This window comes from Chamaea fasciata, unplaced genomic scaffold (genome assembly GCF_029207755.1).
Source record: "Chamaea fasciata isolate MVZ Bird 193981 ecotype frontalis unplaced genomic scaffold, bChaFas1.0.hap1 SCAF_1, whole genome shotgun sequence".
Lineage (NCBI taxonomy): Eukaryota > Metazoa > Chordata > Aves > Passeriformes > Sylviidae > Chamaea > Chamaea fasciata.
The window spans coordinates 12,151,593-12,176,943 of NW_027094086.1; the positions used below are offsets into that span (position 1 = coordinate 12,151,593).

General features: G+C 44.4%; 2 protein-coding genes across 4 annotated transcripts in view; one reads left to right on the forward strand and one right to left on the reverse strand.

Moving 5' to 3' along the window:
* Positions 1-13,569: 13,569 nt before the first annotated feature.
* On the reverse strand, positions 13,570-25,300 carry NTAQ1 (N-terminal glutamine amidase 1). Of its 3 annotated transcripts, none has more exons than XM_066176472.1 (6): positions 25,029-25,300; positions 24,758-24,857; positions 24,048-24,098; positions 21,931-22,079; positions 21,483-21,607; positions 13,570-13,859 (listed from the first exon to the last, which is right to left on the reverse strand). In XM_066176472.1, exons 1-6 carry the CDS (start codon positions 25,100-25,102, stop codon positions 13,726-13,728), a joined length of 633 nt encoding a protein of 210 aa, XP_066032569.1. In that variant the 5' UTR covers positions 25,103-25,300; the 3' UTR covers positions 13,570-13,725. The 3 variants fall into 3 exon arrangements, with proteins under 3 accessions (XP_066032569.1, XP_066032584.1, XP_066032576.1); XM_066176487.1 differs by lacking the exon at positions 25,029-25,300 and adding an exon at positions 22,522-22,579 and having other exon boundaries at positions 24,758-24,974; XM_066176479.1 differs by lacking the exon at positions 13,570-13,859 and adding an exon at positions 17,184-19,708.
* ATAD2 (ATPase family AAA domain containing 2) overlaps positions 25,140-25,351 on the forward strand; it is a 31,023-nt gene continuing 30,811 nt past the window's right edge. Inside the window, exon 1 of the mRNA XM_066176452.1 lies at positions 25,140-25,218. The gene's annotated coding sequence lies outside the window, so the exon portion shown is untranslated. The remainder of the gene's footprint in view (positions 25,219-25,351) is intronic.

The following is a 25,351-nucleotide window of genomic DNA, read 5'->3' on the forward strand; positions in this document are numbered from 1 at the left end:
ATCATATCCCATTTCTCAAAGGGAAATAAGCCGTCACTTCTAACAGAAACAGTGCTCACAGGGAGTTTGTGTTCATGTATTTGTGCTTGCCCACAGCACAGGAGTGATTGCTGCCCCAAAAGAGATCAGTGCTCACGCTGGTCTGAGACCTTCAGCTACAACTTATGGCTTTACAAAATATTGGTGGTTTTTTTCTAGTCATATTACCTGAGTGATTATTCTTTAACCTTTTTTGGGGGGTGGGGAACAATTGCATCTTGTTAGTGTCAGGACTGCAGTCTGACCCAGGTTCCTGCTCAGAGGGAATGTGAGTAGGAGCCCACTGAAGTGACTCCTAATAAATTGGGGAAAACTAGTTGAGAAGGCAAATGCAATGTGCCTCTGGTTGGAACAGAAGTTATCATGGTAAAACTGGATTACTTGCCTCATGAAAGCTATGCCAGCTCTGGAAGTAAGCACAAAATGCAGATGTTCTGTTTTCAGTCTCATTTGCACTGTCATATAAGGTATGTTTGCATGGTTTGCTAGGTCTCTATGCTGTAACTCGGATCTGCAGTTAGAGGGTTGCACCCCCCCAGACATAAGTCTCTGGAAACATAGGATGGGACAAGATTACAAAGCTTTTTAAACAAGAAAAAGCTGTTGTTAAGACATATTTATTATTCAAACATTTTTGAAAATAGCAAGCTCTAATTATTTTAATAGACTAAACGTGCAAAGATTAAATCCTTTAAGGGGAGTACTGGATCTTTTTGGGAGTGTGTTGAGCCCCATTTTCATGTTATTGCTGCTACCACCTCTACCCTTTAAAGTGCAGTCAGGGATAGAGGGAGAGGCATCCTGAAACATGGATGAGGGTCTGCCTTGATCAATGATAACAAGTCATCCTGTATACTTCCTTTGACTGCCCTCACTGTCTGTCTTAGAGCCTAATAAAAGAAACAGAGTTTGGCCAAAAAGCATTTTGAAAACCTCTTACACAATGAATATTAAAATTATGACTCTGCTTTGCCCCATCTTTTCCTAATCCTCATTTCTACTTCTCTGCTTTACAGGAGTTAACCTCAGTGAACCATGTAGGGGATTGCTTTATTTTTGACAAAACCTGAGCTGTTCCTGTGATCAAAATTGCAGAAATTGGAAAGAGCTGTTTTCCAAAAGGCTCTATAAATAACTCCTCTGGGTTCAAAGGCCTTCCCTAAGCTGGAAGGACACCAGTTCACTCCTCACCATTCTTGATGCATAGTATACTGCACTTTTTAGTTGAAAACAAACAAATGTCCTTTTAATATGTTTTCCTTGGACAATTTCAGTTCTGGTCAGAACAGACCTTGAATACAAACAGCAGCACACACAGGTTTGCAGCTGAGGTGCCAGGTCTATCCCAGAGCTCCCAAAGGTGCTGCTGCTTTCATGCAGTGGCTGGAAGTGGATGGTGGGACAGGAAAGACACCCACTGCCAGCTTCAAGAGATAAATAAACAAACCACCCGGTGGGATTTGTGTTCATAGAGAAATGCAGTCAGTGCAGGAAATGTGAGTTCCTCCTTGTCAGAGCACACCAGGAATTTTGACTTATTTTAGCAGGGCTTTTGAGCATTGGGTTAAGCTAAATCTTACCAGCATTTATTTTTGTTCTTGAAGTACATAAAAGATGATGTCTCTGTGGGTAATCTTTGATGTGAAAGGTGTGTGTAATAAACGGTCAGCCAAGAAGCTGCCTCACTCCCTGTCTGCAGCCTGTGCCAAGCTGGGGTGGGCTACAGTTTTGCTTTTTCTTGCTTTGCCTCCACAGGCAAAACTCTCACTTTTGTGAGGGATTTAGCTCATGTTCCAACTCAGAAATCTCTTTTTCTTCTTCCTCCCACTCCAGTGCAGTAGCCCAGTTGGTGGGAAGTGTCAGAGGAGGCTGCACACCCACGGGGGGGCAATTGCCTGGCTCAGCCTGGGGCCAGCCTGCAGCCCAAACATGCTCCAGCCCAAACTGATGAGAGCCCCTCTGGGTCTGGTCATAACTGCAAGCGTTCCAATGCTGTGCTAGGCTGGGACCCTACACTGTGACCTTGCCTTCCCAGCACGAGGTGTCTCTTGGTACCATGGCCGTCACTTTTCCCTTGGGCCACCCTCCTCAGCTGGGCCTGGGGCACATTTTTTCCATGGGTCTCCCACCAGAAGCTGACCGTGGTTTTCAACATTGGTCCTCTCTTAAATTACTTTCTCCCAATCTTTTTATAGCTCTCCAACTGAAGTGGAGTTTATTCTTTCCTTTTTTAATATAGCTGGAGGTGTAAATCCAGACAAATATAACTCCTGAGGGGGAATCAACCTGTTCATGCCACAGCTCAGCAGGGCCTGTGTTACTGCTGGTATATATAAAGCAACCAGGAGCCTTTTAAAACCTCTGAAACTGAAGTAATTTTTTTGTTACTTAAAGCTAATTAAATGGTTCTCATTTAAAAACGCTGTCTCCTGGTGGTAGGTAGAAACCTACAATCTTACCACACACTTTTATATTTAAAGCCTCTATTTTTAACCCAATGGTGGGATTCAGGGTTAATGCTCGTTAGATCTGTGTCTAGACAGCTGTGAAAAACAGGAAATGAATTACATTATAGTAGGAAAGGAGAATTTAACCTTTTCTCTGCTCACTAACACATGTGACTGAGGAAAATATGTTACAGCAGAGTATTTTGGAAAGTTTAAGGAAGTAGAAAAAGGAGAAGGAAAAAAAAAAACTGGGTTTCCACAAGGCCTCATGGGAATTATTACACAGAAAATAGCACACCAGACTCTGCACTCAGCTACACCCGGGCAGTAATTTGTTTTCTCTGGTCCCTGTGGAAAATTTGCATTTTATTATTCCCTGCTCATGCTGAACATTCAGAAGAAGGAAAAGCCAAGTTAGCCTGTTTCACACACGTGCATGGGCACATGTGGCAGCTCCAAGAGAGCAGCCACTACACAACACCCATCCTGCAGCACTGTGAGCCAGTCAGAGAGGTTTGTAACACCCCTGGGCATAACAGCACCTTGCACCCCTTCTCCTCAGGCTGCCTAATGTCTCAAGGTATTTTTGAAATATTTACAAAGTTATTTTTCGTTTCTTTGGATTAGAGGCTTAAAAGATGCAAAATTCCCCTGCTTGGCCCTTGAGGAAAGTGGGAGCTCAAAGGCTCATTGGCCCCAGGCAGCAACACAGGGATACTGCTGTGGCTGAGGATGTACAGGGTGAGGCTCCAGCTTTAAAAAATAGCTGTAATGAACCCAGAGCATAAATTAGCTTGAACCAGTGCGGACAACTGGCTTGCTTGGAAAGAGTTGGAAAGCAGAGGCCTGGGTGCACTTTACCCACTTATTCCCCCCATCCCCTGCAAAATGGCTGCGGTTTTGATGCAAAACACACCACGGTCAAAAGCGGTGCCGCAAGCATCCTCCATACTGCTCTGAGTGCTTTCCTCAGCCCCCTAATGTGCCCCCAGTGCTGCATTTCCACAGTTTCTTAACCCTCCCTGGACCCCAGAAGGCTGCAAAAGCATCAAGCAAGTGCCTGCTCCACTGCAAAAGCACTGTCCATCCCCAGATGGCCGCATCTCCCTGTGCCCTCTGCCCATGCCCGCTTCTCCCTGAGCGTGCTGTGGGCCCGTGACCAGCCAGGTGCTGCTGCAAGGACCCTTCTCATCAAGGTACAACTTGCCTCCTTCGTCTGCATCTCCTTGCTGAAGCCAAATGTTTACATTCACCACACATGCTGTCAGCAGGCCAGAAACATTAATATCCCTATGGCAGAGCAACAAAGCCTTCCCAAAGATCCTCCGCGCCGCTCAGCCCGATCCTGCCCTCCTGGGATCCCCGCTGGCTTTGGTGGCTGCTGGGAGCATGGAGGAAAGGGATTAGTCCTCTCAAGACTATTTATTTGCTTAGTTTTATCATGATTTCTTTTAATTTCGAAGGCACATGAACATGCCGTGTACAAATCACTGGAATAATATTGTAGCTAATTTTATGGCGTCTTTAGCACTGTCCAAAATGAAAACAAAACCCAAACCCAACCAACGAACAACTCTCCCTGCAATGGAGCAATCTAAATAAAGTTCTTTAAGCAATACAGTATTTCCCTCTATAGCTGTCAGTGTTTCCACAGCCAGTTTGTCTTCATAAAGGAACCAAGCTTTGGCACAGCTTATATCAGAAAAAGATAACATCTTTGTTTCCAAGGGGGTATGGGGTAAAGGGGATTACGGAAGTTAACATCACTAGAAGAGCTGTAGAATGTTGGCCTAAGGGTCTCAGAAAGGAAAGAGCCTCATTTTATCCAGATTTACTTGCCCACGCTTGTGCCAGGGAAGGAGGGAGGGAGTAGAGCAGGAGCCCTTGTAGCACTTGCACCTGACCAGGTTTCAGCAGCCAAGGTGTGGATCTCCCTCAAGAAAAGCCAACTGCTAACAGGAGTGGTGAGGAAACAATTCAATGTTGCCCATCGCTAAGGCTGAAGTGAGCTCGGGAGCCAACACCCACTGCCAAATGTGCTGCTGTGGAAGGAGCTGTCTGTGCCTTGGTATCCATACACATGGGGAGGCCCACGGGCCCGTGCCTGCAGATGGACACACAGTAAAAGCTGCCTTTCAGAAGTCTTGCTCAGCAGTGTAAGGAAGGACAATAATTTTCTTGTCAGCAGCAGCTTTGCTTGAAGGAGAAGCTTTAGAACATGGCTCATCCTGGGGTGGCGGTGGGGGGGGGGGGGGGGTAGGAGGGAGTTTCAGCACTAACCATTGTTGGGGGTTAGGTTTGTTCCTTCTTTCTCTAAAGAATTTTTTCCCCATAAGTTACCAAGGAGACCAAGTGTTGGATACTTGAGAGTACTTAACCGAAACAAAGAGGTGGACAAAGTTGGAAGGGGGAGATAATGCAGGTAAAAGACAGAGCTTTAGGCAGCTGCGGGCTCGGCTCGGGCTCGGATCTTGCTCTTCTTTTTCCGGGGGGAGAGAGAGAACGGCTGTTGCTGGCTGGAAGAGTTTCACTGTGGCCAAAGGGATCCAGTCCTGGGAAATCTACTATCACCGGTTCGGCCTGAATCCTGAGTTTTCTCTGCCACCCACGGGTGCTGGGCCGGTTCTGCCTCACCTTCGGCTTCTTCAGCGCTGCTCCTCTTGCTGCAGCGTGACCCTGCACCCCCTGCGCTGCCGGGACATCCTGCCCCTGCCTGCCGGGACACCCTGCCATCCCAGCTACCAGCCCGGGACTTTTCCACTGTTCCAGCTTGGTGCTCTGAGGATCCTGCAGGGACACCGAAACCAAACCGCCCTGGGTTTTGTGAAACAAAGCCCTCAAGGTTCTTGGTACTGTTTTCGTTTGTTATTACTGCTGTAGTTGTTTGGTGGGGGCTTTTTTTTGGTGTTTATTTGCTTTGTAATACATACTGGTAAAGAACTGCTATTCCTATTTCCCAAATCTTTGCCTAAGAGCCTCTGATTGTAATTTATAATTGAAAAAGAAAAAAAAGGGGGCGGGGGGGGGGGGGGTTTACACTCTCCATTCCAAAGGAAACTGCAGTTGTTTTTTTTTATTACCTAGCAGATACCTGTCTTCCCAAACCAAGACAACCATGAATCTCTTTTCTGTTTTTTTCATTAGTATCTTCTGCTTGATGTCAGTGTATCCTGCTTGACAGTCTACTGCTGCCAGAAATGGTGTTTGATTTACAGAAGATGTGGAAAGCTAAATAGAAACACATACAGGATCCTCATCTTGGTGTGTCTCCATGGCCACACCTGTTACCCCTAAGGTCTCCTGGCACTGGAGACTGATGGAAGAACCCAAAGCTCCTCTTGGTGGCCAGGACAGGTTGCAGTAGTACCCTCTCAGGTATCTTGGAAGCCACATTTACCTCCAGCCCATGCTCAGGTTACCAGATGAACTTCATGCACTGAGATCTTGCATCCCATTTAATATTTAATCACCCTTTGCCCTCATTTTCTTAAGTGGGCAGTGAAACCCTAGCTAGCCTGTGTGTCCCAGCAACATGGTATTTTATTACAGAAAGTTCAAAACAAAGCTTCCGTTTGCTGATTCAGCCATGCCAAGGGCTGTAGCCCTGGAGCTCCATGGAGCACTCTCCCAGTGGCATTAAGAGGCAGCAAGGAGCAGTTCTAACAGTATTTGGGAGTAGGCTCTTTTGCACTGTGCAGGCCAGGCAGAGGACCTTGCTGTGAGACACAACAATGCCAGTTCAGAGGAGACCAAGTGTCAGTGAAGATGGGGACGCCTCTTTTGGACCCAACACGTGTACTTCTGTCGTGTGTCAGGCTTCAGATGTCCTCAGCACTGGACAATCTCCGTGTGTGATTTTTTGGACTCCACATGCTAAACCAGGATGTTTGCTTTTTGAATGACCACAAATAATCCCCATTTCTGAGGATGTCTGTAAGCCCAGCAAGCATCCTTTCCAGGTTGGATAGGGGTCTGAGGAACCTGATCTAGTGGAAGGTGTCCCTCCCACATCAGGGGGGCTGGAATTAGATGATCTTTAAGGACCCTTCCAACCCAAACCATTCTATGATCTTGAGTGGGGTGGTAATGTCCTGCAACCTCCACTGTCTGCATTGCCCCTGCAGGCAGTGAGCAGAGGAGTCCCCATGGTCCCTGGCAAGGGCTGGGGACCTGCCCCCATGTGGCCAGGGCCAGGCTGAGCCGTTCCACAGCCCTGGATGTCCACAGCAGTTCAAAGCAGTAGGGCCACAGAGAACATCGGCAGAAAGGTTTCATCAGGCTCTGTGCCTTGGAAAGGGTGCCCTTGCTCACATAGCCCTTAGCACCAGCTCAGAGGAGGCTGGGGCTTTGCCTCTGTGCATGGATCTGACCTCCATGCACCATGAGAGCATGGAAAGGCTGGCAAGCAGGCAATGCTGGGAATGTGCGTGGGTCTTCTTTGCTGCCAGCGAAGTCCCTCACTTGGTCTTTCAGATCTCAAAAGCACCTAACCTGGCGTGTTTTATTGAACAATTATCAAATAAGTTAAATGAAAATGACAATCAAGTAAACAATCTACCCTGTAAAAGATCTCTGACAAATATGGCAGGCAGGGCACTGCAAATCTCTCGAGTCCCTTCTTCCCGGCATACTGCTGGGAACAAGGCAGGGGGAGCACCCTGCTGGTGATGCCAGCAAGGAGAACAGCTGGACCCCACAGCACCGGTTATTTTGCATCTCAGGACCATCTGTATCGAGCTCTGTTTACTTTATTGGAACTCCATGGACAATGCATTTGAAAACAACTCCTGGCCAGACACATACCTTAGCATATTAAAAGGTATTTTTAGTACTTCTGGCAAAGCAGATTGAACTCTGCTTTTAGCTATACTAAGACAACTCCATGGATTTTGCTGGCAGCCCTGCATATTTGTACCGAGGTGGCAACTGGTAGAGGTTACTTGACTGAATAGTTGCATTTCCTTCGTGCAAGACAAAAACCCAAGTGCAGATAAATACTGGTGGGATTCCTGACACAGTGGGCTGTATTTTCTTCCTAAGAGAGTGACTCTGCCTGAAAAAAAGTTTGAATAGCTGAAGAAACAGCTTCACATAGCAAGGAAAAACTACTCTGAATGTCGCCTCCTCGACTTGTGATGACTTTGTTTTTGTACTGGTATAAATATAACTGTGACCATTTCATACAGCGAAGTGCTCTGTGACGAGTACAGTATAAATAGTGGAGCTGATTATGCTTGCTATAAACAAGGACTGGCAAGCCCTGCTTCACCCCAGCAGTCAGAACGGTGGAAGTGGCGGGAGCTTTACAGCTAAATGGTTAAAAGCCGTGGCAGAACATTTTCTCGGGATGGCTCCAAGCGTGGAGCTGCTGCGCTGCCATTTCAGCAGCCAAGCTGAGACGGGGAAGCACGCCACCACAATTGCATGCTAAAAAGAAGGGAAGGCTGAGATAACTACCATCTTCTTACTGTGTAGGCTGTTTGAAAAAAAATAACATATAATGATTCCTGCCTTATTGCAGTGTTTGGGTTCCAGATATAGCCTTGCATGGGAAGGCTGGTATGATGCTGAACCAAGCAAAATGAGCATTTCCTGCCTTTAAGTAATATAATGTCAGGAATCCAGCTCACTGGAAACATCCTGCTCATTTTCCAGAGCAGGAAGCAGACATTCGTCATGAGTATCAGGTGAATAATGTCACTTCAGTTAGACTTTGTGAGTGGCAGTTCACAGCTCAGGTCCTTAATGCTTATTTTTATGATTATGAAATGAAGCTTGGGACACCTCATGCCTAGGAAGTGGCTTAGCTCTCTCAGAAACTCAGGGACTTGCCAGAGGCCTTAGATAACTAAGATTTGTTTTAACTGCCCTCAGTACCCAAGGAATTTCCTACTGTAAGTATAAGGAAACATTGAGGATACTTAAACAACCATATTTGTTTATCTTAGGTCAAACTGAAGAGGTTTTCCAGAACCACTACTGCAGCTGCATTTAACTTGCTGAAAGGCTGCATTTTGATAGAGTGCTTCACTTCTGACTCCATGATCATAACGAAAAGAGGTGAGCTCCACAGGGAAGTGCACACAAACCTGGGCAGACACTCCCTCTCAGAGTGTCTCAGAGACACTCCCTCTCCAGACACTCCCTCCTCAGGTGTGCTTCATCAACCTTGGCATCAACTGGGCCAAGTCCTGCATAAGGAGGAAGCCAGAAGGCATAAGAAAATCACCAGCATTCTCTCCCTCAAATTTCTGAGAAGGTAACTACCTGAAGAGAGACAGACATCCAGACAGGTTTCGCCTCGAGAGGAGATGAGATTCTCCAAGCCTGTGAGTCTAGCGTCATAGGAGAACAACCCCACCAAACCTGGAGCCATCTGCTCTGCTGGGTGACACGTGAAGTGATGCTCTGCAGGTCCTCCCCTCCAACAGTGTGACTCATGCCAGGTGTGGGGGACAGCCACCACCTGGGTCAGGGACAGTGTCTTGGTAATGGTTCTCCCAGTCAGCCAGTGCAAGGTAACTGTGACTACTGTTGGGACATGGTGGTATTTTCACACCTCATTCTTACTCCCTGGTACAGTTTTCTCAAGTCATTTAGTCTACAACCCTTGTTTCCTAAAAAGGTAGGGGGAAAAAAAGTGAAAAATGAGAAAATTTGGACCAAACTCATTCTAACGAGTCAAACCCGACCAACCAGAGATGGCCATTTTACAGTAGAAGCTTGGAGAGCAATGGTGCTTCAGAGCATGCATGAGGCTCTGGCTGGACAATGAGGGTATGAGGAGAGGAGGCCACACGTGTCATAACGTCCTGACCAAGGCTCTCATCCTGGAATTTGATTCATACAAATGCATCGCATTGCCCCTTTGCTTCCTGAATAGGCCAGATCAGATTGCAGCATCCCCAGGTATCTAAATATAAACTGATAGCAAACCAATTGGTCTGACATCCTAAGGTGTCACAGGCCCACTTTGGTAGGGACTGGGACTGCTGACCAGATCCTCCAAACTGGCACGTGGTGTGACAATGCTGCCATAGCCCCTGGTGTGCAGGAAGGGCTTGCACTGACATTACAGTGACATTACTGACATTATTGCAAGTTGAGGGCAATACCTCAGCCTTCAGCCACAACCTTGCAAGATACAAATCAGCTCTGCAATGCTGTCAGAATGATTCACGTTTAACTGTAACAGCAACTGGCAAGGCTGAGTGTGCAGGGGACCACCTCTGTCCGTGTCCCAACCTGCACATCCACTGAATGCTGACTGCTCTCTCTGCTGGCCAACAGAGAAATGGGATTTTCTCAAGACAGACCTGGTCACATTCAAGTTTGTAAAAATGCACTGACCAAGCAAATGCATGCCAGAAAAAAGTGTCTATTTTTCTACAGCCACAAACAGCTGAATAAAAGCAGTTAGTTATCAAATAAACTATATTCTTAGGTAAAAAGAGGCAGCAAAGAAGAGAAAAAGGCAGGAGAGATGTGGGTGTTCCATCTCATGCTGCAGCTTACTGCTGCAATAGCCTGCTGGAGATGGGAGGAACCACCTGTGAGATGGGATACATCCCCATTATAAGGCTATCAGAATCTTGCCCTATGATGTCTAGAAATAAAAGGCTTGGAGAAATTCCAGTGATCAACAGAATACCGTAGTTGGGAGACCATGGGATTGTGAGTAACTGGCCTGAGAGCAGGAGAGTTTCTCCCCACTTTCTTCAATGACTGACTCAAGAATCACCTAGCCCAAAAAGCCACCACTTAGTGGCTCTAAGCTCATAAAAACTGTAATAACTGGACAATTGAAAGACATCACTGTGGAAAAGGACAAGGCAAAGATGGATGAAAGGGAATGGGAAGTTAAGCTGCACTAGGAATCATTGTACTGAAAGTGCATAAGCAGCACATCTTTGTCCTGGACACAATGGGACAACATCTGGACACAGTAAAAATTAAAAATTTTATGGCTATGGACAGCATGGAGTATAAGTGAGCACAGGCCGATCCTGTTGTGCCAGTGCACCCCAGACAGTCAGCCATCAATGCTTTCCTATTATTCCTTATCTCTCAGTGGCATGAGCCAGTTCCCCTGCATCAAGGAGTGAGGCTCTCCCTAAGCACCACTTCAGCTGGGTGGCTGCACTGGCCAGCCTGGAGCTGCACCTGAGGACCAGCAGCTGTGCTCTGCCATCCAATGTACCCCACACATGTACATGTAACTGTGGTATGAAGTTGCTTGAATCTTAGGTGTTTAAATACATCACTGGTCACAGAGCTGACAATTAATGATGTCTGGCAATGAAGTTGCCTCCTTGCCATCAGATTTACAGTGGAAGTTCTTTGCTTGTACTTCTGCAGGTACATTGCAAAGTGGCTCTCAGAAAACTTTGATTTTCTGTCTGCAATTTACTGTGGTGTTCAGTGGGGAAACCACACTGGTGGGGCCACCTCATGCATCAAATATGGGTTGACAGCAGAGGTTAAACACAGCAAGTTCCACAAAATAGTCAGCACTAGGGTTACCTGGAGAAAGGAACAAAGAGGGGAGGGAAGTCACTCCCTCTGATGAGACATTAAGACTAATCAGCAGCAGAAAAGAGCTGGTTTATGATAATTACAGTGAAGTGAGTAGCTTATCTTTGTATTTCGAGCCCTAAATGAGCACTTGATGTATTCCTGAATTCTTTCCTTCTGATATCATGCCACCTGAAAGGTGATGAAATGCCCCCAGACTTGATGGGCTAGAGAGACAGCACCACACTATCATCATCCTCAGCACTGAATTGAATAATTCTCTGGCTTCTCCTGATCTCTCTGGAATGACAACTTTTTCCAAGAGACACAAAAAGGTGGTTAATTATAGAAAAGCTATAATCACACGCACCCAGGCTGCTACATGTAAAATTAAGCACCTGTTCAGAACGATTACAGAGAAAGAGAACTAACTCTTCACATTGATTTTTTTTTTAAACTTGCATATTCTGAATAATGGTTGTGACTGTTCTTCTTAACAGCCTTGATGCTGAAACTAGATTAAACCGGGCAGATTCTTGTGTCTTGACCTCCACTAAAGGGAGTGTGTCACAGATTTCAGGCACCGGAAACCAGCTGAGGTTAAATCAAATGACATACTCAAGTAGGGAGGGATGAGAACCTCATGTTCTTTAGCAGCTTAAAGGGCCTGTTGAGCAATGCACAGGAACAGTGTGTCTATGAGATTTAACCACTTGAAGGGTAAGAAGTGCTTAACACAACCCGTTCATCTGAAACGTGATCTTTCCATTCTCACTCCTGCTGTGTCTAACGCAGTGCGCTGGCAGCTACACAGAGCTGAGCAGGCAAACTGCTGCTGCTCTGCACTGTCCCAGCCAGCCTTAACATCACTCAAAACCAGTAAGTAACATAATATTCATTTCCTCAGAGTGTGCCTGCTACATCAGCATCAAGCAGAAAGAGCTGCCATTTCATCCAGACAGGATACATCAGACCTTTTGCACAGGAGTATCTGGTTAAATGCAGCCATCCCCTCTCGGGAGGGTTCTGTGCACCAGTTTATCAGAAATCCTGAGTTTCATCTCAGTTTCTTCTGGTGATGCTGGTTCAGAGTGACAGAAACTGTCACTGATGAACTGTCCCACTCCAGAGGGGAGTGTCCCAACAACCAGCCTCCTAACTAGTCCATGATGGCACTCAAGGAATATGTGTAGTAGCAGCCAACTGTGCTGCATCTGGCAATAGAAAGTCCCTATATTCAGCAGCCCTTATGATACAGAAAGAGATGTCTGGATGAAGTGAATCAATCCCACAGTTGTTCAGTTGGCTGTCTCTGCTGTTAATATGCTGAGTAAATTCTCCAGAACTGATGAGAGATACAGTAATACACTACAATACGTATATATAACAATAAACCTATGTAACACATACAAGATTCTTACAGGTTCTGATATTTTACTTTACTTACAAATAAAATGATCCCTTAATACTTAAAATCTTTACTGTGCTTTTCCTCACAGGAATGAAGTGTATCACAAATGTTTACTGCAGCCTCAGTCCCAGTAGGTTTCCAAGGCCTGAGAGGCTAAAGCCCTGAGCAGCCTGGTCTGACCTGATTTGAACAGGGGATTGGACCAGTGATTGCCTGACCCTTCTAACCCTTGTTCTTCTCAGTCTATGATGTGCTGGTATACAGCAGAACAGGTCCAAAACTGAGAATTAAATACCTCATTTTAGGTTGTTTCTGCAATTCCATGTTTAGGGCATTCTTCTAAGAAGTGTGAGACTGTTCCAAACCCTCAGTCAGCATGATGGCTTTCCCGGGACACCCTGCAGGGATGCAGCTTGGTATCACCTCTATGGATATTCAGCAGCAGACAACTCAGAAGGGGGAGGCTTTCTCACTCCCCTCCCCCAATCCATATGGCCCTGCTGGTTTCCTTACACCAGCAGGAGCAGCTGCCTGACCTCATGGTAGGCCAGCTCAAGGAACCAAGAGGCAAGAAAAAAAACCCTCAACAAAACTTCCTGCTTTCTGTCAGAATTACCCTGAATTACCACAAGGCCAAACAAACACCAAGTGCAAGAAGATGGGAGCAGGTGAGAATGCACAGCCAGCACAAAAAGCAAAAATAGCAACTGCATCTTCCAGGAACTGTCAGCACTAGAACATCTAGCTGAAATGGCAGGATTTAATTCTCCCCTTGTAGAGCACAGAAATCTGGATACTTACCTGGTTTTACATAGTGCATGGGAATTCACAACTGAACTACTAAATCAATTTTCCCTTTACACTTCTGCTAAATAAGGACTAATCAGTAAAACTAGTAAGGAAACTGAGCTGCACTGTCTGTTTCTATATAATTGACAGCAATCATAACATGAAGAAAACCGTATCTCACTTTTAAAATGTGACAACATGTAGCAATTTAGGCTACAATGTTCAGCATGCACATATTTTATGCACATATTTTTCCAAAAGATTTTTTTGCAGCTCTTTTCAGTTTGGGCACAGTAGCTAGAAAAGCAATATGCTTATGATGGCATGTCTGCTTCTGATTTGACATTAAAAACCAAGTGCATTCTTACATAATTAAAATAAAGGTTTTTATTCAGTTCATGATATTTCTGACTGGGTGTTCTGGTTTTCCAAATACCCATTCCATGTACAGAAATGTAAACCATAAATACAGTGTAAAAGCAGCAAAACAAAACACATCCACTCAGAACCAGAACTTTGTTGACTTTACTGTCCTTCCAAGGAATAGCTGTAATCAGTCTGACTGCCAAATCGATGCACAAAGTCTGGAAGGGAGAACACTGAGCCCCATCCCACTTCGGCATTCATACTGATGAAATCATCCAAGTTCATCTTGGAATCTAAAAAAGGACCAGAAAAGGGAAATATTTAGGTTCCTGATGCAGGTTCTGTAGCACAGGTATACATCTTTCAAGAAAACATTCCAAACCCCTCTTCAGTAGTTCAGTTCACTCCAGCAAGATTCTGCAAATTGTATGGTGGCACAGAAACATCTATTTCCACACTCCAACATTGCTTTTGCCCCGACTCCCCTCTCTGCCCATGGCAATAATCACAATACAGGATCAGTAAGCATCCAGTAAGTCACTAGAAACTAGCATGTGTGGGTAAGATTCTTCCCTACAATAGCAGCCTGGAAGGGTCAAGTAGTGTCAGAGAACTGGAGTGCAAATAACAACCAACACAGGGAAGCGCAATGCAGTCTTCCTGCATTCACACAAATGGGATGACTCAAAAGCAGGGGAGATATTATTCACACATTGAAGTTCTGAACCAAAGTCAACACAGTCAACTTTTGCCATGAGCACAGAGGGACGGGCTTACAGCAGTATTTAGAACTGCAAGTTGCCTACTGTCTCTCATAAGTGATTAGCCCCTTGGCAAACCTGCAGTTTGTTACTCTCTGGATTACAGGATTTGCTTTCCCTCCAGCCCTGAACTTTGTTCTCACTGAACATGGGCCCACTGCAGGGCCAGAATATGCAGAGGGGAGGAGATGTGTGACCTAAGCCAGCACCCAGCCTAGAGGGATGCTCAGGTGAAGAAGAACTCAAACTAGGCTGGGGGCAAATACTTATTTTTTGTGAATCCTGAATGGCAGAATGAAGTCAGGGTGAAAAGTTTAACTGCCATGGTTTCAAGAGAAAAGTAACCATGACTGCTCTTGGCCAGGATTTTAGTCTGCTCTGTTCCCTGCAGGAGGGGTAGAAACCATTCTGTCCCATTCATGGATCCCAGAGAGCTCACTGGAAAAGTGCTGGTGTGCAGTTTTGGGTTTAGGTGCCTTATACACCCTTTTTCTGGAGCTGGCCTGGTACAAGCTTCGCTGACTCAGAACCACGCTGTTTAGAGGTTCAGTTCTGATGACAAACATCTGTGAGCTTCTTGTTTTAGGTTCTCACGGATGATGTGTGCAAATAATCTTTCTAAATGCCCATTAAAAGAAAACTGGCAGAGAATGAGTTTAAGAAACAGAGTGGTAAAGCCACTGTTACAGGTTTACTTTACAGATTTACTATTAACAGCTCTTCCACTGTATTAAGTATTTACCATGGATGGTTCATGTGTGCATTTAAGGATTAAGAATCAAATAAGAGGAGGCTCTAGTGAATGGATTATAAAATCCAAAGGATGGAATTTGCTTCAGTGTAAAATGCTTGGGTAACTAGGCTTACCATTATGGACAGGATAAGCAAGGAAAGGAAGGTGATATTCAGGAACCCCAGACCCAGGAGTCTGAGGCATAATCCAGCCCCTGGAGGCCTCTGGTTTGCACCATGTCTACACTACAGCACAGCTTTGTGATTTGCCTAATCCCAACTCTCACCTCTTCTGAGGTCTGGCTCCTAAATCTTTTCTTATTAACCTGTTTGTACTCTGCATATGGAAAATCCTTATGTCCAGCCAAGCATGGTCCTACTGCTGAAGTGAGTCTGGCAGAACAGGGTCAATTTCTGCCTATGTGGGAATTTAAAATATCACAAGCGCAGCAATTTGCTGTCATAGCTCAAGAACAAATTAGTAATGGAAAACAGCTCTTGCTTGCTGGTAGAGTGGCAAGTCTGTTTTCCAGTTCCAAACTTGTCTTTTCCTCCCAGATGCTTTTTCAAAATTAATGTAATTCTTCATATACTTTAAAATTAAATAAATAAATAAATAAATCTCTGCTTTATGTGCATTGAGCATAGTAAAATAATTCAAAATAAAAACTGTTCTGTGAATGGTAAAGCAGTCCAAAGGAGACTGTTCCAGTAGTTACAAACACAGCTGCTGTTCGCAGCTTGGAAGTTGCTATCACAATGCCCGTAGGAAATGAAATATTCTCTAACTTCAGAAGGATTGTGGCAGATTGTTTTACCAAAGCAAACAAGTCCATTCCTGTGAAGAGCGATGGCCTAAGAACCTGTCGGTAGATGGCACTGGAGCAGCACGGGAGATACCCATAGGGAAGAACTTCGTGAGACCTCTCCCGTTTTATCGGTGTAATAACAGCCCCTCTGTGCTGCTCTTTCCTCTCGGGCTCTACCTGAAGGCCGTGCGTGTTGTGCTAGACCTGACAGCGCTAGGAACAGCTTGGCAAAATGCATGAAAATACCACAATGTCCTCCTCCTGACGCAGATAAGAGTGACAAACTGGCCACAATTACTTCTGTGCAACAGCTTTTTAATTTCTTAAAGGAAGAGGTACTACAACAATCACTGATGGGCTCAGCCTTTGCCAGACGTGGGTCCATCCTGGAGCTGGTGGCCACTGGCTCTTGTGGATATGGGGGAATTTACCAAAGGTACATCTGGATGCTACAGCCAGCAAACCAAGATGATCTCTCCACAACTCAAGGAGCATGTATTCTACAACATTTTTGCAAGACCAAGAGCAGCACAATTTTTTTTTTTTTCAGATTTACATTACCCTTGCAGTCCCCTTCAGGTGCTGTGACTGTTGTACTAGCTCCCATTAGTGCATGCTTAGAGCTCATCTTCCTCTTTGACCAAACACACTTTGTTACACACAACCCCTCACAAATGAACCTACCTATCTGGCTCATTCTGGGATTCCTGCATAACTTTATTTTTGTTTAAATCAAGTCTGTCACTTTTACTCTGAGCAGGGATGAAATAAAAGGCCAGGCACTATCTCAGGCGTTGTTAGCCATGATACCTGTGGCTTCTGCCAAAAGTAGTTAGAAAGCAGCACTTAAGCCAAGCCTCAGCTTGGCTCACAGACCTTGGACTAACTCAGCATAACGACAGCTGCCCAGGGGCTGCTGGCAGCAAGGAAACCTACCTTGGAGGCGCCTAAAAGAAAGTTGGACTCTTCACAGACTTGTGCAGATGTTTACAGTTCTCTTCAGATCCTCCTCCCTTGTCTGAGCAGGGAGATAAGTCAGAAGGACTCTTCCCACTCTCAGCTGGGGGCTGCAGTCTCCAGAGCCGAGATATAACTGACTGTACAAACCATCCTGGTTGATCTCAATGTAAAACACACTGTATCTTTTATAGAAAGTGGTCTAATTTCAACAAGCCACTCTGGGAATTTAAATATTTCTTAGTTGTGTCTTTATTGTATCTATCTGACTTGATTCATTACTTCCACAAAAGCTTATGAAGTAAGGACCTAAATGACAGAATAGAGTTTTATTCTCAAATGAGAGCAGCAGAAGGTTCCCAGGAAGTGCACAGGACTATCTGTATCCCTATCAGTGCCTTTTCACTTTCACTAGGATCCTGCCACCACTTCAGAGAGGAGATAGAGAAAGCAACTGCAGACATCTGCCAGGTCTCTAACAGATTTCCTCTTACATATATGTTTGATACACAGTGTCTCCAGAATTGCTCGGCTGTCCTGCTCATGCTCTTCAAAATAAAAAAAACAAACAACCCAAGTAAAACCCCATCATTATTGACTATCAGGGATTTAATTAATAATAAAAATAACAAAAAGCTTTTACAAATCAATCCAGTGAGTGTGTTACCAAACACCTTGGGAGAACTGAAATTCAAACCAGTGCTCTTCAGTGGTAGAGTTGCTGCTAACACTTGTACACAAGCCATACAACCATCTGTTCAGAGTCATTTTGAAATGCACTGAGCAAGCTTTACACAGGCTTCCAGTAAGGAGGGATGATCTCATCCCAAATCATAAACTAAACAGAATCAGACCCCATTAATTTGTGGAAAGAAAATTTAAAAGAAAACCCAAGGTTGGGCTCACCAGCTCTAGAATAATTAATCTGTTCACCAAATCACATTTTCTTAGTTTTTATTAATTTGAACAAAATACCCTGTTTTCTTTTAATGGGAGGTCACTGGCAAACAGGTGGGACCAGGGTAAAGTGCTGCATCTCAGGTATGTTTATGCCAGCAGAGCAGCTTTGAGGACAGGACAAGGTGAGAAAGCACTGAGCAGCCAGTTAGGTTGGCCAGCCTCTCCTGCCACCCATGGCAGCAGAGCAGAACAGAGGTCAGAGCAATGCCAGTAAAAAACATAGAGGCCTAACTCTGGGAAACATCTAGAGCAGAGCCAGTTCCAAGAGGCTAATGCTGAGCATGTGAATTCTGAGGAGATACTGAGGAGTCTGAGAGAGTTTGGTTTTTTTGGGTTTTTTTTATTGTTGTTTTATTGGTTGGACTGGAGTTTGTCTTTTAGAAAAATGCTTTAAAAAGTCACCTGGTGCCAGCTTCAATTTTTTTAGGCATAGACTTGAATTTATGACTCCATGTAAACTTGTTTTTGATAACCACATTGGAGCAGTTCATGAAGATCTGTGGCCCATGGGATGGACTCACACTGGAGAAGTTCATGAAGAACTGCATGAGAGGAACCCCACACTGGAGCAAGGGAAGGACTCCTCTCCCTGAGCAGCAGGGGCAGAAATAGCCTGTGATGACTACAACCCCAATTCTCCACTGAGCAGGGAGGGAGGATGTAGAGAATTGGAAATAAAGCTAAGACTGGTAAAGAGGGAGGGGTGGAGGAAAGGTGTTTTTAGGATTTGTTTTGCTCCTCATTATCTTGCTCTGACTTTGACTGGTAATAAATTCAACTAATTTCCCTAAGTCGAGTCTGTTTTGCCCATGACAGTAATCGGTGAGTGATGTCTCCCCATCCTTATCTCAACTCACAAGTTTTCATTGCATTTTCTCTCCTCTGTACAGCTGTGGGTGAGAGTGATTGAGCAGCTTTGGTGGACACCTGGCATCCAGGCAGGATCAAACTGCCACAAACATCAAAGAAGACATATAGGAAACAGAAGGAATATAAAAACCTTGCATCTTCTCAAAAGCTTAGGAATTTGGCTACTCTAAATGAAAGCAAAAAAAGATAAAATCAAAACAAACCCACTCTAATAGAAATGTGCCTCACAAAAAATTGGTATTGAAACAATACGGGGTCAGTTGTGTCAGCCATTATACTGCAGTCACCTCTAACACGAAATATGTAAGTAATTTAATCTTACACAAACACAAATCAACATGGAACGCAGAATGTTCTATCTAAGTGAAACGGCAGGGAGAGAACAGTTATCTGCAATGGAATTTGGCATGGACACCAACATTAATACCCCAAGGCTCTTTTATGATAACAAAAGGTCTGCCACCCAGTTTTACACCAAGTTAAAAATAAGGCAGCTTTATGCCTGATAAAACTGTGCTGAGACATTACACTTGGACCCAGACTCTTCGCAGACTTACAGCACTGTGCACACTGAAGCACACATCATTATAAAGTATCTCAAGTGAATACAAAGGGAAGACAAAAAGTAAAGCTGGAGGAACTGGTACTAAATGAAAGACAACTTGAACTGGGTGTCCCAGATCTGAGACAATCTAGTCCTGTTCTGACTCAGACCTTGAAGCTCCCTAGTGAATGACTTTTCACCTTCAGTGGGTGCAGGGTAATAAATTTCTTTCAGCCAACTGACCAGGAGACCAGAGCACATCAGAACAATGCTGCAATATTGTGTCCATTTGGAGCTCCTCAGCACAAAAAAGCCCCAAAACATTCTGAAGCAGACGTAGAAGAGGAAAATCAATCTGTTTGGTGCAGGACAACATTTATTCCAGGAGAGGCTCAGAGGACTGGGTCTGTTCAGTCTTAAAAGGAGAAGATGAAGGGGAGACATTACTGCTGCCTATTATCTACCTGATCAGAGGTAGGACAATGGAGCCAGAGTCTTCTTGGAGGAGCCTGGCAACAAGACAAGAAATGAAAAAGGCAAGCTGGGACATGGGAAATTCAGGTTATATACTAGGACTTTTTACTCATTTTTTGTTTACCATGACAGTGGTCAAACGTTGGAACGCTGTCCAGAAAGGTGCTGGAATCACCATCCCTGGAGGTGTTCAAGACCAGACTGGACAGAGCCCTGAGGAATCCCTGGTTTTGGCAGATCCATAGGACTGGATATCCTATGGATGTTTCATTCAGCGTGGCAAGGTACAGAGCAAAGAATGAAAGCAAAAGAGGAAGTAAAAGCTACATATCCTTCACTATCCACCAGCATCACAGAGACAATCTGGAGGCTGGCTGAGGCCTGTGGCTGCTGCTCACCAGTGAGGTAAAGCACAGCTAGACATGACAAGTAAGGGGAAAAGTTACCGGGTTTGCAGCTACAGTCATTTACACCAGCTAGAGAGTATACAAATCTGCAACTGCTTGAGTCATTATGTGACTTACTACCCACAAGTAATGGTTGTTTACTCTTTTGATTTGAATGGAATTTTTTGCTTTCCTGGTCTGACCTCATCTATACTCCTCACATTTTGATTAGCTCTGAGCTATCAAAACAACAAGGCTTCCACAGACAAAGTTCTCAGCACCTATGAGGCTCCAGCCAACAGAGAACCATTCACTGTAGTTCAGGAATCCTATACTCCCTACAACACCTTTGCATAAAATTCTGCTGAAAATAATAACCAAGAGTTAGAATTCAAGGCACTTTATAACCTGGATTGTCTAGAAAACACCTAAAGCCTCATAACAAAGACTATGTCTGTGTTCCTGCTCACTCTCATAATTCATTTCTACTCTCATGTGAAACACCAAGCTTCCTTAGAAGCCAAAGTAAAGATTGAGAACTAATTTCCCAGCAACTTAAAACCACTTGGACCTAAAGACAGAACATATTTCTTTGACCCTCCCCTCTCTAACATAAACACATAGCAGCACTGCATTACTAAAAATCAACAAAACCAAACATGTGGAGCAGTAACATGGAAACTCTTTCAAACTCTTTCAAAGCAAAACATCACCATGCTTTCCTTGGAAGAAAAGGAGAGAACAAACACACACATGGCAAATGCTACTCAGCTTGCAAAACACATGATTAGAATAAGCTGAAGTGCTGGGTGATAAGAATGCTTTAAGCAGCTCTACAGAACAGATGCCAAGTCTTCACCTCTCTCTCTGCCTGGCCTAGAAGCTATTAGCTAAGCTATCATTTAAAAGAGGCTTAAGACTTAGGGAAAAACTTGCCAACTTGCCAGTGACTTAAAACATCCTGGAGTCCATTCACCTGGTAAAGAAACCTTAGACATTTCATGCAGGCAAACCCACCACACTGAGCAGAGCCTGAAAACTTCCTCCTGCCAACACTACTTTGTGAGAATGAGATCTGTGTGCTAGAGTGTGGTATAATCACTGGGTGAAAAACTTTGTGACCCCTAAGCAAGTTATTTGGCCTGTTTGCTTCAGTTCCCTACTCTAACAACAGAGCAGTATTACTTAGCGCTCACTCTCTGCTCAGTTTATGAATATCAGTAATTAAAGTTTGATACCAGTAAATGCCAGAAGACATGTGTTCAAAAAAGAGAGTACCAAATGCTTCATAGCCCGATTTTTTTCCCACATGAAGTAATTAAGCTGGCTGGAAAAATGCTACAGAAGTTATTTATTTCCCATGTGCATCCTGGACTACTTCATTTAGTACTGTAAGCAGGAAGAAGGAGTTCTGGGAGCTCACCTGCAGTTTCAATGCAAGGGTATGGAGGAGGAGGTTTCTGCCATTTCCCATCTGCATCCTTCATATGAGATCTGTCTGAAGCAAATGTCTTCAAGTATAAATCTGCTCGAATCATTCTGATTTTTCTAAAAAAAATTGCAAAATTGTATTAAAAGATGTAGGTACACAATGCTGCATTCACCACTCAGAATAAGAACACTTTCCTCTCATCAAGGAGCACTAATGTTATTAAAAACACAAACCAGCAATGCTGGGCCAAGTTGTGAAGCTACAGTAGGAATGAAAAGGGCTTTTGATGACTAAGGTAAGGAGCTTAAGAAAAGTAACACAGTGCATTTATTTTACTGGAGTATAGTAAAGAAACCTCTGTCACTATGCATACACAAAGAGAACTTCGACTTTGATTTCATGAAGTAACATCCATAGTCTTGATATTTCATGTCATCACCTGTGAAACTCTGGCCGAAGACTGTCATCCGACCTAAAGGCCTCCCCACTGTACACATCAAAAGGACACGGAAATGGCAACACTGTGTCAAGATCATAAATGAAGTTCTGCTCCCCACTGGCAACATGAAGTAGAATAACATGGTAGTCCTGGGAAGAAGGGTAATTACCATTAGTTAAACAGAAATTAAGGAGAAACTGGTAAAGAGAGTGGAATAAAAAATATTCCTAAAAGCGTAAGTTCAGATCCATTTTTTAAAGCCTGCTTGCTGTATTTGAATAATAAGCCTGTAACATTTCTGGCACCAGGAGAGAGATTTCCTAATGTCTATCTTGCCCATCTGCTCTTCCAGAAATCTGGCTATTCTTCCCACTTCTTTGCAGCCTCCTTTGATTTAAGCCAAGACAGCAAATTAAAGTGTACACTACTCCTAAAAAACCAGAAAATCTCTCTCATGTTCCCCAGCAAACCACAGAAGCTGTTTGGTTAGGCACTTTTTTTATTAGACCCAATCATAAATAAACTCACAAGATAAATGATAGGTTAACATTAAAGTTACCTAGTGATCTCTTCTATTAAGAGATTCTGTACCTGTTGCAGTAACACGGTCTGGGAATTTGAGTGTCGAGTGTTCAGCTGCCAGAAGCACCTGAAAAACCAGCACACCACTGAAAACCAGCAAACAGCTCAGATCAGGAGCACCACAGGAGTAAGACAATTTCCTGTAGCAGCTCTTGAGGCTGGGAAAAAGTATCTTTGGGTACTATATCACACTTTTTCAAGGCAACTATTTTATCAAGACATTTGGGTTATGCAGTGCAGTTCTACTCCACAGGTGGAGGTTTGGGGACGCTGCAGTTTCTGGCATTAGGTGTCAGGTATGTACACTGCTGTTTTCCACAATTAAAATGAAGGTAGCCCTTAACAACTTACTTAAATTTACATTGAATCCACTCACAAAGAGGGTTGAGCACTGTCTTTTGATACTTTCAATATTAAAACTGCAAAGAAATTTGAAAGAAAAAGATTTGGGCAATATACTTCACCAGACCAATACACATACACAACTGTATTCAACAGTATTTAGAAAAACCTATTAGAGAATATAAGAAAAATTAGCTTACAAGCTTTACACAACCTGTGATCCACTGAAATGTTGAAGTTAAAAGACCTTTTAATCCATGATTTTTTATGAGAAATCCACATTCTGACATGGCCTTTCCTGACTCTGCTATTCCCTTTTAGGTCATGCCTGTAAAACTTGGATCTCTTTTTAAACCAAACTTTTTCTTGTACTGTAAAGATACCAATATTTTGGAAGAAAGTGAAGGATTCAGAAATTAGAAAACTTCAGAAGTTTGCAGATTACTTTGCAGAATTTCTGGAACAGAAATTGCCAAAAACAAGTTTTTTCTGTGCCAGATAACTGAAAGAACTCTATAATGATACCAAGGAATTCTGCAGCAGCAATTACTGAACTACATTAATTGATCAAATGGCACTTCAAAGGCACTGCTTGTGGGTCAATTTAACTGCTCACACCTGAATACATATATAGCTCATACTTTTCTATCATCTGGCAGGCCTACATAAATATTTTCATCCATGTACTTCTTACAAGTACAGTCATCTACCTACAATTCTACAGGGCTGGAAGCCTCAATACCCAGATAATAATTTTCACAAATCTATTATGCATTCTTACTATAATTAAGACTTGTCACCTGTAGACTTTACTGACTGTCCTGCTATTAATTTATGAGGGATGGTCAAAGGAGGACCAGATTTAGGCTATTTATAAATCTGTTGTAAAAGAATTATAAATATTAATGCAAAACTCTGCCATGTTTGACACTTGAAGTGACTTTAGGAGGTTATCTGGTCCAACCTGTTGCTCAAGGATACTCTCCTACAACCAACTGCCCAGGATTGTGCCTGCATAGCTTCTAAAAAATCTCCAAGGATGGAGATTCCACAATCCCTCTGAGCAACCTGCTCCAGCTAAAGTGCTCCTTTAAGTTCAGATGGAACAGTTTGTTACATGCCCATGTGCGATCCTGCAGCTGTCAACTACAGAGGCACACACTCAAAATTATTGAGAGTAATGAGTGCCTTACCCAGACAACAGGCTCATCTCCATGTCCAGATTTCTGCTTCCAGAGTGGAATCTGAAAGTTACAAATGAACCTGAAGTAAATAACATCTTCCAGATTAATACAGATTAATTTCAGGTAAACTGATTAGCTCTTTGCTAACCTATCAACTTCCTCAGCCTACATCTGTGCTCCAGTAAAATTTTTTTTCTAGTTTCTCTCTCACGAGCACAAAATTGGAGATACTATTCTGGGTCACATTGAAGAAAGCTGTCCAGAGAAGTGATGGCATTACCATCCCTGGAAACATCCAAAAGACTTGGGGATAAGGTTTAGTGGTGAACATAGTGGTGCAGGTTTAACAGTTGAACTTGATGGTCTTAGAGGTCTCCTCCAACCTTATTAATAATCCTATGATTTTGTAAAGATAACTATTCTCCTAAATTGACAGATTACAGAATTACTCCCACAGCTCACAGGGACACCATGCCTCATTCCACTGTACTGAATGCGGTGCATAATTAAAAGATCTCATCCGGTGTGGCTGGCACACCTCTGAGCCAAAGTGAGCTAGAAGACTGCTTTGGACTGTGTCTCACTTACAGGCTGGGCTAAAGGCTCACTCCCCAACACTGGGCTGGAAATCGCTGGGACCATGTCCCACCTACACTGGGCTGCGGTCTGAAGGCCCAAGCCTTTCCACAGCTGACTCTGATCACATCCCATTAACTCACCATCCTCCTATCATTGGATATGAAAACTGCATAAAATTCTTCTAAAGGGTAATTCTTCTGACTCCTGATGTAGTCACAAAGCTTCCAAACATTTTCTTCGCTGAAAAACACAAAATGGATTATTTATTTTGTTTTCCTCCAACTTCATTTCTCGTGACGAGAAACGAGCCCAAGAGTGGGATCGGCCCGCGGCCGCGCCAGCACAGCCGGCGACCCCGGCCTGCGGTGCTGTGGGGGGGGCACCCCCTCCGCCCGTCCCTGTCCCCCTTACCAGTAGCAGCTGGTGTAGGCGCAGGCGGGGCGGGGCGGCACCGCCGCCTCATAACCGGCCTCGGGCCGCGCCATGGCCGACCCGAGCGGGGCTGAGGGCGGCGCAGGACGCGCTGGGCTCGGCGGGGGCAGCCGCTACGCCATCCCCAAGGGAACCGCGGCCATCCCGGCTCGGCACGGACACTTGGCGGGTACGGCGGGAGCGGCGGCTGGAGGCGGAGGGACCCCTCCGGCGGGGCGGGACGAGGCGGAGCCGCCGAGCCAACCCCGCCCCGCTCCGCCGGGCGCAGCGCTCCGAGTTTTCGGCGCCAAACGTGTGTGGCG